A 17,797-nucleotide genomic window follows, 5' to 3' on the forward strand; every position below is an offset into this window, starting at 1 on the left:
TTCCATCACCACACTCGCAAGAGAGAAACACAGCCACGTGGCCAGTGGTGGCAGCACATGCCTGTATCCCAGCACTCAGAAGGCTGAAGCGGTTATTCTGGAACTGAAGCTACACAGCAGGACCCTGTCTGCAACAAATGACAGAGAGAGAGGAAGAGAGGGAGAGGGAGAAACAGGGAGGGAGAGTGGAATAGAGGAGAAGAGAACTGAGGAAAGGGAGGGAGAGCCGTGGGAAACGCTACCTCTTCGTGCTTCATTCCTTCAATCATCTGCATAATGCTTATAAAATGGTGGCACCGGTCTGAGTGGTCCACTTGGTAGGTGGAGAGTGGGTGATCCTGCCACAGACTCCATTCAGAGAGAGAGAGCTGATGGATCCCAGTAGCTGCTTCTTGAGTCTTAATTTACAATTTAAGAAATAACAAGACATGAGTTTTCACAACCCCATTTTAAAGACATGGTCAGTTTCAAATAACAAACCTAACATAAACCACTTAAATTCACATTGGCACCCTAAATTAAAATTCTCAAGGGACAAAAAAGAAAATAATTTTGTAAAGTATAAATTTGCTCTTTTAAATACACTTAAAATTAACTGTCTCTTCAGTTATGATTTACCATATTTCTGTTTCTATAAAACATGCTAAGAGCAAACATCTGAGAAAATATGCCTGGTCTTAAAGTCACTACTTTGCTGTATATAGACCCCACAGGAAAATGGGGTGGCGCCCATAACATCCCTGGACTGTAACTCTGCATGTCCACGGCCTTTCCTTATTCTGCCTGCTGGGGACTGAAACACATCCCCCTAGCCAGATTAAGAAGCCATCCCTGAGCTTCTTCCTCCGGCTGTCTCAGGGGACGGGCCACCTGGCTCAGTTCTCTCCATCATAGCTATGGCATCCGATTAAAGTCTTGACTAAAGTTTCAAATAGGTTAAACAAATAAGGACAATACCACATGCCAGCAAAACACTAAGAATCAAAAGCACAGTAGGGAAATAGCCAAGCATTCTGTGTCACCCTGCATGGCGAAGCTAACCATGTAGCATGTAGGAATCAAACTGCAGGCGACAGGAAAAGCAGCTAACGGAAGCAAATGAGAGAAGGAGTGGTTCTCAGAGGTTTGGCTTTGGCGCTTTCTTTTCAGAGTGATCACTACTTTAAGTGAACTGACATTCTAATCACAAGCACTTCACTGCTGCCAAACCCACTGCGCAAGCACTGCGCACAGGCAACTCACCGCTGCGCCCTCCTGTAAAGACAGGAAGCGAGACTGAGGCAACACCACTCCTTTAACGGTGTCACTGTCTCCTAACCTATAGAGTCTATTCCACAGGTTAAATTCCTCTTCTGATAGGAGTCCATCTTTATTTGAATTTCTAGCCTTCATTCCTGCAAGTTGAGACAATAGTTGAAAAGAGGCTTAAAGTAACCCACAAGACAAACAAAACACACCATACTAACTGAACTCCGCCTGTGTGCGTCTATTTACTTCTGCCTAAGCCAGGCCCCTTCCTGAGAACTGGAGTCGGTCACAGAAAAACTACTGTGCATTGCTTCTCCGTCACACGCCTGCCTGAGCTTCTCTCACTTCTTTGAAAGGGTCTTTTCCTTCTAAGAGCTAACCTTAGCAATGGCTTCATTAGCGGACTAGAGCGAGGTGTCTGGCTGCTTTTGGACATTCACGTAAAACGAGTGTCAGCACAGCAGCACTAAAACAGTATGTGACGCTTCAGGAAAGGGAGAGTAACATTAAGGACCCAAAGCTTAAGTTTTAAGTCAGGGACAGATTGGAGGAGAAAATGGCAAGGGAGACAAAGAGTGTGAAGCAGATCTCTGGCCTGACTCGGGCAGAAAAAAATTCAAAGGTTACCCCAAAAAGGGAACTTGGAAACTAGTGTGCACTATTCCTAGAACAATGACTTTTCTGAAAATTTTTTCCCATCTCTAAAATTTAAGAGCTTGAGCTAAATGACCCTAGGGGCTCTCTGTCTTACTTCAATTTTTAAAGATATTTTATTTCTTTTTATTTTATGTGTATGCATGTTTCTGCCTACATGTATGTCTGTGAAACACATGTGTGTAGTTCCCAAAAAGTCCAAAAGAGGACACCAGATCCCCTAGGACAGGGAGTTACAGGTACCCTGGAAGAGCAGCTCTCTGCCACTGAGCCATGTCTCCTGTCTCTCTCTCCAACTTTTTAAATAGGAGGGGATGCCAATGTTTCAGTTACTTAAAAGGACTTGAGGCCTCTACACCTTGATGAATTACATACTAGCGTACATGTATGATGATTTAAGAAAAAGTGTAGAACATAGTCATGTAATTTTGGGAAGGTGAATCACAGACAGTGGAAAAATCAGAACGGAAGGGGGGAAGTTTGAAAACATACACTAGCAAATATATCAACTTTGTTTTGTTTTGCTTTGAAGACAGTCTCAAAACTGACCTGGGACTCTCCAGGTAGTCAGGCTGGCTTCTAAATGTAACACATTAGTACAAATGGCTGTGAATGAGCAGGGAATGATGACAGGCTGTGTGGCCAATGGTGGCACAGCCCTGTATGAAGGCGGGTTACCATTAGTCCTGGGACACTCATGGAGAGAGCCATGCCTACCTGCTGTGCATGCAAGAAGACACTTCCTTTTCCCTTTGTTATGGAGCAGACTGTGTAGAATGCATACAGCAATCTAACTCGGTGCTTATCTCGTCTGTGAGTTTTTCTGTTGTTGTTGTTTTGTTTTTACATTTTGTGGAGAGGACCGTTCTGGCTTGGTAAAATAGTACCAGAAAGCTACTAGGTAGGCAGCTTTCCATACCACCAGTGTTTTCCCCTTTTCACATCGATAATTTCTTATCTTTCCGAAGAGAATGCTCAAAGCATCTTAAGACATGCACTGAGTTTTTCAAAGGTTACTGTATCAAGATAGGGTGTGTACCAGGCAGTGGTGGCGCATGCCTTTGATCCCAGAGGCAGGTGGAGCTCTGAGTGTGAGGCCAGCCCGGTCTACAGAAAGAGCCCAGGACAGCCAGGGCTACAGACAGAGTCCAGGACAGCCTGGTCTACAGATAGAGTTCGAGGACAGCTAGGGCTGCACAGAGAAACTGTTTTGAAAAACCATAATACTGATGAGCTTACAAACTAAGTAAATAATTAACAACAACAACAATAATAATAATATTCAATAATAATAATAATAATCTGTTCCTTTCAGGTGGAGCTAACATCTTCCAGTAGTTCGCCAAAATGACAAAACAATAAGAAAGGGGAGAGGCACTGATGAATGTTCTCTAAGCCTTTTAGAAACACAGTACTTCTTTGGCCACATGTGATCTACAAGAGTGATACTGAAGATATTCAGGGACCAGGTACTATTCAAAAAGGAATGGCTCATAAATGTTACCATGGCAAAATGAGCTCATCTTCAGTGGCCCTCAGCATGCTGCTGGCTCTGCTGTAAACAAATGCCATGCGAAGGGCAAGATTCCTGCTAGGAAAGCTAATGTGCACAGTGAGCACGGTAAGAATGGTCGGAGTCAAGACAGCTTCCTGAAACGGATGAAGAAAAAAGACAGAAAAGAAACAGAGCCAAAGAGAAGGCACCCGGGTCCAACTGAAGCTCAAGCCTGTTCCATCCAGAGAAGCACTTTGTGAAAATGCACAGAAAGGAGCCTGAGCTGCTGGATCCCACGCCCCAGGAACTCCTGGCTTAGAAGATCTACAAATGGCAAGGAGAGTCCTATACTGTGAAACAAAAACAGGGCACACTATACACACAGGGAGAGGGGCATGAGAAATGTGCCAAGAGTAAAGGTCTTTTTTACCACCCCTTGAGGAAAACAACTTCTGCTGTATATTCCGGGACTTCTCGCTTTCATAGACACCATGTGTGATGAACATCTTGTGTAATTCGGGATTGATTTCATCAGGAATCATTCGTGGACTTCCTTGGTAAAAACGAAGCACCTGTCTGTTGCCTGAAATTGCTTTATAAATATTTCTTTTGTTTGACTGACTCTGATTATATGTCTGCAAAACAAACACAAAATACAAATGTTTGATTCTTTGTGTGACAATCATTCAGCTATAATAAGCAACTAGTATGTTTGAGATTGTCTTAAACATAAAAATTAAACTTTGATTCACTTAAGTACTAGGGAATAGAATTCCTATAGACTTGAATGTGAAAACAGATTAGTAAACTGTTATATTCTTGAGGAAAATCAACAAAAAGGAAAAATACATACATATATGTGAGAATTCCATAGAACTATTTATTTGGCTTGCTGCTTTTGATATGGATGACATTTGTACCCAAGTATAAGGTTATATTTAATGTAAGAGAGAAGATTTACAGGAAAGGAAATGAAGCCTTTATTTCAGTTTGCTCATCTATCTACATTTCTACTTTCTTCACTGTCTCCAACAATAAAATCATTACTTTGCTCACAGACATGGACCAGATTAAACAGCTACTCTAGAGCACTTGGAACACTACAGAGCAACACAAAAAATGCTCATTAAATATGAGCATTTTTACTATTTTACACATAAGAAAATACAAATATAAATAAAGATGTTGAAGTGCCCTGGCTAGGTAATAAAATCAGGATGTAGACTCATAATTTGACATGTCAACATTATATTTATTAAGATCATTTCATGGGTAATACACAAATTATAATCACATGATTATTACTGGTCTTATTATTAATGGTCTTACAAATAGAGTTCATTTTTCAGGCCGAACTGAAGAGTGAATAAAACATTTCAAATCACTTTCTAAAAACTATCACAATTTTTGATGATGAGAGAATCTGTGCTTTGAAACTGTGCGTTAGCTCACGAACTAGTCCCAATGTGTTATAAGATTAGTTGATATTTTATTATAATAAAGTGTGATATCATATATAGAAAGTTCTGCTACCCACGACTGTAGAGAGTATTAGCATAGTTTAAGTTCTTACCGAATAGATGAGCTACCAGCAAACTCGATGAAGAACCGGAACATCAACAGAGTAGGTTCTACATACCATGTGTTATCCATGGTGCGTGTTGTTTGCTTCTTGCTTATCTATTTAGCTGATTATATAAGGTGCAAAAAATACTGTTTTCTCTATATAAAAGAAAACAATCTAAGCAATCAATGTCTTGGGAGTACAGGGAGGCGCTGTATGTACAGCTCAGTTGGTGAAGTGCTCGTCTAGCGTACAGCAACAAGGCATGATATGAACCGTGGCAGCACTGTGGCACACAGACAGTCACAGCACTTCGGAAAAGAAACCAGGAAGACCAGCAGTTCCAGGACATCCTAAGCTCTAAAGTGAGTCCAAAGCCAGCCTACGAGAAGTTGTCATTAAAAAGAAGTATAGGGAAATGGTAAAGTGAATATGTATTAGTTGTTATACAGTACCTGTCTTTGAGATATACTGAAGTACCAAAATGTGGTTCTTTAATGAGTAAAAATCAGGAAAGTGAATTCTGCCAAAAACTCTCTTATAATCAGACAAATTAAGAATCTAATAAAAATGGAAGGAAAAAAAAGCGTGCTTGGATTTTGAATGCTAAGATTGGCAACTGTCTTTGGGTTGTTTCTCAGAGTTCAATGTCAGGCTCACACAATCTACTTACACGCTCTTCCCGTCCCTGAGCAAGGATAACGACAATCCTGCCTTGCCGTCTGCGGCCAGTCCTACCCATGCGCTGTATGAGGCGAATCGGGCTCTTCTGGGCATCGAAGCATATTATAAGATCGACTTCCCCTATGTCCAAGCCTTCTTCTCCAACACAGGTGGAAACCAGCGTGTTATAGCCACCGTCACGGAACTGTCTTACCACCTCAAACACAAACAACTCAAAAGTCACTTCAAAAAAATATCACAGGTTTACAGACTTTGCATATTTCCCCATTCATCTTGAAAAGGTAAGAATTCAGATTATAAAGCATTAGGAGAAAATAAGCCAGAACAATACTGATAAAATGGAAGGAACAATCCTAATTCCGTTGTTTTAATAGTGACTATGATGCCAGTAACTTCGTGTTTCTCAATCTATGAGGAAGCGCAGGTTTTACTTTAAGCATCACAGAAAGGAGAAGAGGGAAGGTGAAAGCCTGTGGCCAATTATTCCTATGTATCATATCCTGAAACTAAGCATATGATTAGGTGCATCTACACTAAGGATGTTTAGTCCCAGGGTGGTGGTTCTCACCTTCAATCCCAGCATCCGAAGACAGATATGAGTTGCAGGCCTCCTAGGGCTACAAAGTGAGACCACACGTCTCTACATACATAAGAAAGTCAGAAAGAATGCCTCAGGCATGAAATATGACTCAGCACATAAGGACACTTGCCACTCAGCTACACAACCTGTGTATGAGCTCTGGGATGGTAGGAGCTGGCTTCCCTAGCCTGTCCTACAATTTCTACACACACACACAATTAAAAATAAGAGTTTTGTAAAACTTTAAAACAATGTTTTATTACTCCTAGAACTCTGCCAACCCACGAGCAAACAAGCTAGAGATAGAAGAACAGAATCATCCAGCTTTAACCAAGGATAATAGAATATCTGAAATCCTCACATTTGGGAGGTAGAGACAGGAGCATCAGCAGTTCTAGGCTCCACTATATAACTCCTATCTCAAAATATAATTAAACAAATGAATGAATAAATAAATAAATGTTTCAAAAGTATATAAAACTCATTATCTAGGCCTGGAGAGGTGGCTCAGAGGTTAAGAGCAATGGCTATTCTTCCAAAGGTCCTAAGTTCAATTCCCAGCAACCACATGGTGATTTATAACCACCCATAATGAGATCTGCATGTCCTTTCCTGGCATGCAGGCAGAGCACTGTATACATAATTAATATTTTTAAAAACCCCACATTATCTGATATTTCAAAACATGCTTATCTTTACTTGCATATTAAATATAAGATTGTCTTTTTGTTTTTGCTACTGTGTTCTTTTTTTTTTTGGAGACTGAGTCTTGCTTTGTAGCTCGGACTGGCCTGGAACATGCTATATACACCAGGCTAGCAGTGAAGTCAGAGAATGCCTGTCTCTGCCTCCTGAGCGCTAGGATTAAAGACATGCGCCACCCACATCCTGGCTATAAAATTATCTATAAGTAACCAATTAGAACATGGGTTTTTCCTCTTTTCTTTTTTCAAGACAGAGTCTCTCTGTGGAGCCTTGGTTGTCCTGGAACTCTCTCTGTAGACCAGGCTGGCCTCGAAGGAGATCCGAGTGCTTCTGCCTCCAAAGTGTTGAGATTAAAGGTGTACGCCACAGCAGCCTGGCCAGAAGATGGGTTTTTAAGAGAGCTAATCCATTCTATGTTTATTTCATCACCTACAGAATTAATAATCAATTACCTCTAGTTGTTCCTTCTGTGTAAAACCTTTTGTGTTTTTCCCTGAAGCATGGCCAACAAACGTCATCACTCTAATAACGGGTTGATGCTGTAAGAGCATTTCTGCAATTTCCTCAACACTATCTCGAAATGATGAGAAGATCATAACTCTGGTCTCATGGTGTTTGTTTTCAGTGGTGTTTTTAGCTGCGGAAGAGGAAATACATTATGTTTTTTTAAAAAGCATCTAAGGCTAAGAAGAGACTTGAGTAGTAGATGGCCTAGCATGTACAAAGCCTTGTGCTTGATCAATGCCTAGGACTATTCCCAAAACAAAACAAAACAGCGTTTAGAGAGCAACAACTAGAAAGCACAAGCCTGAAACCAACAGTCGCCAGTAACTCCTTCAAGAAGTTTTTAAGATGTTTTCAACTCCCTAGTTCTCATCGGCTACTGTAAGAAATCATCTCAGTGCCTGGATCAGCACCTGACTAATCCCTCAATTCAGGTACATGCATGTTGCCTTCTTTACCTTTGCAGACAGATGCACTGTAGAACCCCGTCGGACTGCACCTTCCCCATCTTCACTCCAGGCCCTATCTACTCAGGCAGGGAGCTCAAATATGCTGTGCCTTCAAATTCACCAACAATGACTACAGCCTATGTCCACTCCAGCACTGCCCAGCGTCTCAGCGTTTGGGATGGGGTAGACAGAACTGCTAAGAGCAACACTTCCCTGACTGTGCCACTTGCTCTTCTGCTGTCTGCCAGTGATCTAGAACCACAGCAGTTACTAAGCCCACATGAACTGTTTGATTCTCTATTCCCTTACATTGCCGTCAAAATAAACTTTTCATGTAAAACCTGATTTCTTAAATTCCATCATTTATTTTGCTGACTATCCAAACTTTCTCAGCAGTTCTAAATATTATTAGCCATGGTAATTAGAATCCACCTTTTCCCTCAAGTTTTAGTTTTTTTCAGTTAAACTTTTTTAAACTTTGTGTTTAAACGAATTGTTACCCACCATTCCATGACTTGAAATGTTCAATTATAACTTCTTCTAGTTTCTTTAACTTTGGATGACTATAGAAGAATTTTTTTTCTTTATTTCCTGAAGAGGGGACAAAAAGGAAAAAAAAATTTTTTTCTATAGTTCTCACATCACTTATGGTCTTGAATTCATAGAGACCTGCCTGCCTCTGCCTCCAGGGTGTTAGGATTAAAGGTGTGTATCACCGTGCTCAGCCCATATCAATTATCTTACAGTGAAGTAACGTATCTTCTTGAAAATGCATGTTAGGGCTGGAGAGGTGGCTCAAAAGGTAAGAGCATATACTGCTCTTGCAGAAGGCCTGAGTTTGGTTCCCAGCACCCACATCAGGTGACTCAAAATTACCTGTAACTCCAGTTCCTCCAGCCTTCATAGGCACCTCCCCACCCACCACAGACACACACATACAAATATTTAAAAACAATAAAAATAAACCTAAAACAAAGATAAAAATACTTGTTAAAACTTAAAATTTTCATTCAGTATGGTGGTACAGAGTTGTAATCCCAGCACTTGGGAGGTAGAGGAAGGAAAATCAAGACTTCAAGGCCAGCCTCACTGTTGATATAATGTTCTTTTAAAATGTATACGCCTTACCCTTGTTAATTCAAATGCTGATTTCCCCACCCCCAACTCTCTGGTTTCAATCCGGATATTGCATTGTGATACTCACTATAAGCATCCTGTCTCAACTCTTGTGTAAATAGGAACAAAATAAAAGCAACTTGACACAAAGTTGAGCAGGGAGGAGCCAGAGGACAGGAAAGAGGGGAGGAGCCAGAAGGCAGGAGATGAGTGGGAGGAAGAGAGAGGAGCAGAGCAAGGAGAGCAGAGCTGGAGGAGAGAGCTTGGAGGACATGGATCATGAACCAGACCTAAGATTTCACAGAAACTGAGGGCTTGGAGGTTTAGGAGGCAGTAAATATTGCCCAGCACTGTGTTCTAGGTTAACTAAAAACCCAGTCTCTGTGTGGTGATTTGGTTATACAGCTGCCGAGGATTAACAGCAGCATTACTAGAAGATAAACCAATAGTAAATTTTAACCTCTTACAACACCTCACTGACAGAACATGTTCAAGGCTAAGCCTTATGTCTCAAAAAAAGCCTCAAACAGAAAAACCTTTTTTGCCTGTTAAATGTAAGTATCCTCTAGATAGCATGTAAGTACAAATAAAAACTTTAATTTTCATGAAAATTTCATTCTGAGAGAGAATTCAAATGGATTCATCAAAACGAAGGGGAATAGATACATTTTTAGCTAAACCACATTCCGATGTTGAATAGTTCTGAAAATTTTCACTACTTAGTAACTACTACTATGATATATCTATTTAGTTTATTAGCCTAATATAAATTTGTATACATCAACCTTAATATCCTAACTTACTGATCAAAAAACTTATGCATTAAGCAGGACTGTGGCTACACAGATAGAAGAACGTATACACAGACATACACGGAGAAAACTTTCAACATTAATCTCAATCAAGAGAAACAATATAGTAGTATTTACTATATTTACTAGTATTTCTGAAGGGGTCTTGCTATGCTGCTGAGGCTGGCCTGAAGTCTTGGGCTACAGTGATCCTACCTTGGCACCCCAAACAGCCATCACTGCACTCAGTTAAAACAACACATAATTTTCAGTGAAATAGCAGACCTTTCTGGAAAGTCTCAGCATTGCTGGCTGCTGAGGGATCTCGCACATGAGCAAACACATTCTCCAGGTGAGTGTAGAGCTTCATGAAGTCCTCATTTCGGCTGAGCTCGTTTTTTGCCCGTGTCATTCCTTTAGGAAGTACGAAAAGGCTTCGCAAGTAAGAAAAAAGCTATCCCATTTACTACTTATTAAAAAGAAACTAAATAATGAAAGCAAAAAATTATCAAGTTTTAACATGTAAGTCAACAATTTGTTCTTGTTCCACATTCATAATGCATTATTTTCTATCAAGGTATTAAAAGCAATTATACATGAACATCATTACATTAGTTCATAGCATTTAAAAACAAAGTACTTAAAGTTAACTCAAGTCGTTACACAGTTACAGAGTTGCACAGTTATACTCCTAAGGACACTCTGGTATAGCCAAAGATCAGAGTGTTGCTCACCCTTCATCAGAAAAGCTTCTTCCTTGTAGCAGATGGGAACTAAGCACAGAGACCCACAATGTGTAGAGAATGAGAGACCTTGAAATAGTCAGTCCTAAATGGAATGTCTCCATCAAACTCCTCCCTTCAGGGCTCAGGGAGACATGAAGAACAGGAGACAGAAAGCAGACTAACACATGAACTCACACAGCGCTGAGAAGAGGAAGTGGACACAAACTCTCATCTCTAATCTAGAAACCATCTCCAATTGGCAGAAGCTTCCAAAGAAAAAAATTACTTTTCTCCACTGGAGTCTCACTGGGTATATAAGCCATATTTATGAAGCCCCATGCCCACCAATAGATAATCAACACAAAAGGAACAAAATGGTTTCTTCGGAGATTTTTGTCTCATATTGCTTTGTCTGGGTAGTTTTTGCCTTATTGGTCTCTTACTTGTTTATGGTAGCTATTTTTATTTTTGTTTGTGTTTATGTTTTTCTTGTAATTTTTCCTTGTGTGTGTGTGTTTTAATTTCTTATTCTGTTTGGTTTTGTTTTTCTGCCTGTTTGTTTTCTAAAGAGAAAAAAGGAGTGGAGTTGGATTGGTGGGGAGGTGGGGAGGATCTCTGAGAAGACTAAGGAGAGGAAACAGTTACCAGAATACAACTGGATGATTACTCAGGTTTAGGCTGACTCAGACTGCTCAGTGTCTTAAACCAGAATAACACATGTCTTCACTTCTTTAAAACAATTTCATATAATTTACCTTTGGTTCCATCCATGATTCCAGAAAGGAAGAAATATAATGATCGCATTCCCATTTGCTGCAGTAACTCATAACCATGATATAAACTAATACAGATGGCAAACTCTCCCTCAATTATGCCTTGCTGAATTCCCTGGAAGAAACATATGTCAGATTTAACCAGAGAAGAAAAAAAAGATACAATCTCCATGCCAAACTGTCACTGTAACACAATATGGTTTATAACCACTCCCTTTACACTGGTTATAACTTGAGGGTTCTAGTGGAAGTCATGGCACAGGGTATGGCAAGTATCAAGTGGCTTCGATACGAAGCCTATCCCTTAAAAACAGTCAAAGGAAACCAGTATTTATTATCTTCCTTCACAGATAAATTGCTTGCAACATATAGGTTCATGTGTCCTTTCAAAGCAATTAATAATTATCTACCATAAGTCAAGCACTGAGGCAAATACATGAGTTACGATGGAAATGGAAGACAACTGGATAGACTTAGCCTCATGAAAGACATATTTTGTTTGTTAATTTCTGTGAGACTCTGGGTGTGTGTGTGTGTTTGAGTGTATCACAGGGTCTTGCTATGTGGCCTCAAGCTGGCCTCAAACTCAAGTTTATAGACCAGTCTGGTTTCAAATTCAAGGCAATCCTCCTGCCTTTGTCTATCATGAGCTGGGAAAAAAAAAAACAAAACAAAAACAAAAAAACTTTTCTTTTCCTGTATTTGATAAAGAAACTACTTCCTTCTCTCCCACCCTTCTTTCCTTTCTTCCATGCACTGATCTATTTTGTTTGAGACAGAGCTCCCAAACTGTAACCTACACTGTCTTAGAACTCTCAGCAACACAGCAACTCTTCTGCCTCAACCTACTCAATGCTGACATGATAGGCATCAGTCACCACATCCAACTTAAATGCACTTTCCGCCCCTAGTTTCTTGCTGTAACATTGCAAACGAGTGTTGTGAGGTCCCACTTACATTAGTGACTTCCAAACCCTGTCTCAGCCACATCAGTTTCTGTCCTCTTTTAAGCCTCTGGCCTTCTGATGTGGACTGTTCTCAGTTCAAAGACTCAGCACCTGCTGTATCATGGCCATCTCTTCTGACTTTGGACATAGTCTAATAGAAATGTTCCCATCCATCCACTACTTTTCTCCTCAAATTCAACAAGAAGCTTGTAGAGCAGCAAGATGGCTCAGCAGCTACCGCTACTTGCCATCAAGACAATCCCTAAACCCACACTGTAGGAGGAAGCTTCCTCTCACCTCCACATGCATAGTATGGCATACACACACACACACACACACAAATAAATAAACAGAATTTTCTCTCTCTCAGAAGTATACTAGAATGCTTCCTCCGACTTCTTGTGTCAAGAATTGGACTAAATGTTATGGCTTATAATTTTCGTCAGAAATAGACTAAAGGACTATTTGTTTTTTGTTAAAGATTCATTTATTTATTATGTATACAATATGCTGTCTGCATGTACACCTTCATGCCAGAAAAGAGCACCAGATCTCATTACAGATAGTCGTGAGCCACCATGTGGTTGCTAGGAATTGGACTCAGGACCTCTGGAAGAGCAGCCAGTGCTCTTAACCTCTGAGTCCCATAAAAGACTATTTGTTAGAAGCTAAAACATGTGAGTTGGGAGATTGCACAGTTCTATCAACACAAGTCTGATGACTCAAGCATATGAGCACGGCATGGTGGTGTAAGCCTTTAACCTCAAAGGCAGGCAGATTTATATGAGGTCAAGGCTAGCCTGTCTACATACAGAGTCTGGGGATAGCCAGTGTTATATAGTTGAGACTATACCTCAAACTAAACTAAACAAAACAAACAAAAAACCATACAAAAACCCGTGATGTGGTGTGGCTCATTTTTATTCCCAGCACTCTTATGGCAAAATGGAAGACAGAGATGGTGTGCCAGCTAGTCTGGAGTATGCAAGGCAGCACAAACAAAAAGAAAGACGCCGCCTCTCAACAAGGAGAAAGGTGAAAACGGACTCCTGAATACTGTTCTCTAACTCTGATGAGTGCCAGGACACATGTGCTCAAACTCAAACACACATAAATTAATTAAAGCATAAATTATATAAACCATACCTAAATTCTTTCTTAAATGCTTTATTTACATTTATCAATTTATTATGTGTATGTATGAGTACATTTGTGTCATGGCATGCACAAGGAGGCCAGAGGACACATGAGTTATGAGTTATTGCTTCCATCACATGGGTTTCCATGATTGAACGCAGGTCATGAGGCTTGGTAGCAAGTACTTTTAGCTGCTGAGTCATGCCCCTGCCTCTCCTCTTTTTATGTGAGATACAGTTTCACACTATAGCCCAAGATGTTCTTGAATTGACAGCAATCCTCTCAGCTCAGCTTCCAAGTGCAAGAATTACAAATGTGAACCCCATCTGCAATTAATTTTAAGTAAATTCTTATTAAACTAATTGATATATACCTAAAGATTACCATTTAGTTCTCACCAGGCATTCCATAAACACTTAATCAGTCACCAAAATGTATTTAAAAATACGTACCACAATATTTGGGGATGGGTTTTTCCTAAATTGATCTCTTGCCAAAATTATCTGGTATTTTGTTAGATTGGGAATATCTCTTTTCATCAAAACATTTCTATGAATCAAAGAACTGGCAAATGCTTCCAAAATCTGAAATTTAAAAGAAACTTAGTTCAAGCTTACTTCTGTTTTCAAATACAATGATTTTGTCATATATTAAAAGTTTTGTATTTAGTAAAATATAGTATGAAATTAATTTGTAAATAAACAGAAGACATCAAAATTCCAAAGCACTGGCATTTATATCCAGACACCATCTACCTAAGAGTTAACAGAAGCATATAGTCAATGATATTCTACTCTGTTTTAACACAGTATTTACTTCCTTTCATTTCTTTTTCAGCATTGGGGGTTGAGCCCAAAGTCTTACATAAGGCAGGCAAAGGCAAAGTGCTCCACCATCAAACAGCCCCAACTTTGTTCTTTCCTTCCTTCCTCCCCCTCTCCCACCCTCCCTTCTTCTCCTCCTTCTCTCTTGTCCTTCCTCCCTCCCCACTTCTCAGACAAATTCTCACTATGTAGCTCTAGCTGGCCCCAAATGTGTTATGCAGAGCAGGCTGGCCTCAAACTCACAGAGATCTGCCTGCCTTTGCCTCTCAAGTGCTGAGAATAAATGTATTTGTGACCATGCCTGGCCTACCAGCTTATTTATAAATCAGGGCAAGCTCAAATTTGAAGAAAGGGAAACTTTATCCCATCTCTCAGTGGGATAAGTGTGTGTGTGGGGGGGGGGGGGGGGAAGCCCCTTTAATCCCCGAAGACGAAGATTAGAAAACACAAGGTTCTTCCTGTGAGACTATAAAGGACAGACAGAACTGCCTCAAAACTAAAACTCTAGCAGTTAATCACTGGCTGCAAAGCTGGCATGTGGTAAGTGGGCCAGAGAATTCCTTGTTCTGGGATGGCTATTCTCTCCACTGTAGGACGGCAGTCATGTCCTGGCCTGACACAGAAAGAGTAATAGAAACTACACCAGGCCCCCTTTCTACCCTGTCCCTTGCTCCCAGTCAAAACAACAAAGTCAAGACACTGACAGACATTACCTGAGGAGGAAAATCATTTCCATTTGAGAATCATATTCTAAGAATATTACAAATTACCTTCTGCCAGCACTCAAGAGGCAGGAGCAGGCAGATCTCTGAGTTTGAGGCCAGCCTGGTCTACATGGCGAGTTACAGGATAGGTAGGGATACATAAAAAGACCTTGTCTCAAAAAAAAAGAAAAAAAAAAAAAAAAAAAAAAAAGAAACTTCTGGCTGAATTAAGGATATGTTCACTTTGTGAAAATTCAGAGCCACAGTTTGTGGGCAATGAATATGTGTGTATTTCATACTGTAGTTCAAAGGTTCACTTAAAAAAATACAATCAGCTCATGAGGCCTCAACCCTAGACAAAGAACTACAGGCAACTAAGGAATGCTGAGAACAATGGAAATAATCTTCCCAGGGAAAGGCACACCAACTGGTTATTTAACACCTAATGGTCAGCTTTGAATCATACATACATATAAGTACCACCATACAGACTGAGCAGGATGTAGTCATACCATTAGGAACACACAGGCATGCACAGAATACATATGTGTGCATGCACACACACTCACCGGGAATGTTGCCACATTCCTTGTTGAAGGCAAAAATGTTCTTGTGCACACAGAAAAGCACTAGAGAAGTCAGTTAAACACACAGATGGTTTCTCCAAAGGGGGAAGATGTTTGGCTATTTCCCCGGAATGCTGGGGGAAAATGAGGTTACAACCTGGTAATCTTTTGCTGTCTGATGAGGTGGTCTCCACTTCTATCTCTCCAAATTTACGTCTTACTTTTCCCAGATACTGTTCCCGTAAAACCTTGAGTGTTACTTCTAGGCCATAAAACTCATCCTTGTGAGAAATGCCACCTGTCCTTTACAACAGCTTAAGTGACTTCTCTGCTATCTTAGAGATGGGCCAATCCTGGTGCCCGCAGGGATTTTGTTTACCTCATTCTCCCTAGACCCTTGTCTTGAGCATTGTAAGTCAACAAGAACCCATCTTACAGATGAAACCATATATAGTCTGTAAAGAGCTTTAATGTAAGCATGTCTTAAGCTTTGTTGACTCATGGGACTGAGTTAACTGTTGTCATCTGAAAACTTTTCCCCTCAACTATGCTATGATTAAATATGGCAAAAATAAATGAGCTGACGTCAGACTCTTGAAATCTTGGCCCAGCACCAGTTGCAAAAATCGGGCTGAACTGAGTTTCATTCTTCCCTCACCCACACCATTTCTATAAAGCCTGCAGAGACCTCCCACAATTCCTCTAACTTTAATACTCAAGTAGATGGGCCACTCAGGGCACAGGTTCAAGTCTGGACTAGGTTACATCTGTTTTACTGAAGAAAAGATAAAGCCCAGAGTCCTTTAGATATGTCTTCATTAGGCAGGCAATGGCAATCCCAGCACCACCACATCTGCCTTAAAGCTATTAATGTTTTATAAGTGGCCCATTTTTATAAACAAAAACTGGTTTAGTGCATATGAAAATAGGGATGACGAACCTCAAAAGTTTCAATTTCAGAGATTTTTTTAACTTTATAATTATATGAAACGAAACTCTGCACATATATTCTACTCTACTCTAATTGAAATAATTCCATTACCTGTTTATTTATCGGAACCACAAACTGATGAGAATCGCTTACCTGGATGTACGTCTTTTGGATGGCTCCAAGTTCTTCCCCAAGGGGAACAACGAGCTTCTCAACTCGTCTTTCATGAGAATAAGGCAAAATATCCGGAGAATCCTCTGAGCGAAGCTCTATCTTCCCAATCAGCAGGTTAGTAATTACCTGCTGAACAGCCTGTGCAGAAGCAGTGAAGTGTAAGTTAGACAGCGATCTCAGTTACAGGTCTGGAGCTAGCCTGAAGTACACCTCAAAACCCTGCATAAAAAACATAACAATACAGTGATCAGTGACTAGATATATGATGTACTACCTTCTGAGGTAAATTTCCCTCACTTAGAGCTTTCAGTGGGACTTACAACTACTGAATCAGAAGACGACAGCACTGCCACTATGATTAGCGCCTTTGTACTAAGTTTCAACTGAGCTACAAAGTGAGACTCTCTCTGTCTCACAAACATAAAAGAAGAAAGGAAGCCCAGTGCGTTTGTGCACACCTGTAATCCCAGCACTTGGGGAGGCAGAGGCAGGTGGATCTCTGTCAGTCTGGTCTATGAAGCAAGTCCAGGACAGGCAAGGCTACACAGAGAAACCCTGTCTTGAAAAACAAACAAAATGAAAAGAATTCTGACTTAGAAAGAAAGAGAGAAAGAGAGAAAGAGAGAGAGAGAGAGAAAGAAAGAAAGAAAGAAAGAAAGAAAGAAAGAAAGAAAAGAAAGAAGGCTTTCATTTATTATTATCTATGTATTTGAGTCAGGGTCTTATTGTATAGCTCTGGCTGCCCTGGAATTCACCACAAAGACCAGGTTGGCCTCAGACTTATAGAGATCTGCTGGCTTCTGTCTCCTCGGGGATGGAACTAAAGGCATGTACAAAACCACACCCAACAATATTTTTTATATTTTATTCACTCAACAATTTTTCTTGTTCCCTGGGATTTTTTTTAATTATTAATAATTTTAGGACAGTCTCATTGTAGCTAGATGGGCCTGGATCTCACTATATAACCTAGGATGGCCTCAAATTAGAGGTGATTTTCCTGCATTAGATCTGTAAGTGCTGGGATTACAATCGTGAGCTACTATCTGAGTAAATTTCATGAGCCAGGTGTTCAGTCAGTGATAAACTATTGCTAAAATAGGCCTAATCACTGCAAACATGTATTTTATAGTTTAGTAAAAGATAATAAATATGTTTCAAAGAGAAGGAAACAGATACTGGTAAATTCTAAATTAAGAAACAATAGAGCTGGAAAGATGAGTCAG

General features: G+C 40.2%; 1 protein-coding gene across 4 annotated transcripts in view; it reads right to left on the reverse strand.

The window, feature by feature from the left end:
- Positions 1-17,797, reverse strand: part of Fancm (FA complementation group M) — a 53,202-nt gene that overhangs the window by 28,632 nt on the left and 6,773 nt on the right. For all 4 annotated transcript variants that reach the window (XM_055595446.1, XM_055595447.1, XM_055595448.1 and 1 more), the window contains 10 exons: positions 16,551-16,709; positions 13,825-13,956; positions 11,271-11,403; positions 10,076-10,204; positions 8,388-8,474; positions 7,383-7,567; positions 5,635-5,841; positions 3,828-4,032; positions 1,243-1,394; positions 243-398 (listed from right to left, as the gene is read on the reverse strand). In XM_055595446.1, the coding sequence (XP_055451421.1) occupies positions 243-398; positions 1,243-1,394; positions 3,828-4,032; positions 5,635-5,841; positions 7,383-7,567; positions 8,388-8,474; positions 10,076-10,204; positions 11,271-11,403; positions 13,825-13,956; positions 16,551-16,709 (1,545 nt within the window). The remainder of the gene's footprint in view (positions 1-242; positions 399-1,242; positions 1,395-3,827; positions 4,033-5,634; positions 5,842-7,382; positions 7,568-8,387; positions 8,475-10,075; positions 10,205-11,270; positions 11,404-13,824; positions 13,957-16,550; positions 16,710-17,797) is intronic.

Source organism: Psammomys obesus, unplaced genomic scaffold (assembly GCF_907164565.1).
Source record: "Psammomys obesus unplaced genomic scaffold, mPsaObe1.curated_primary_1811, whole genome shotgun sequence".
Classification (NCBI taxonomy): domain Eukaryota; kingdom Metazoa; phylum Chordata; class Mammalia; order Rodentia; family Muridae; genus Psammomys; species Psammomys obesus.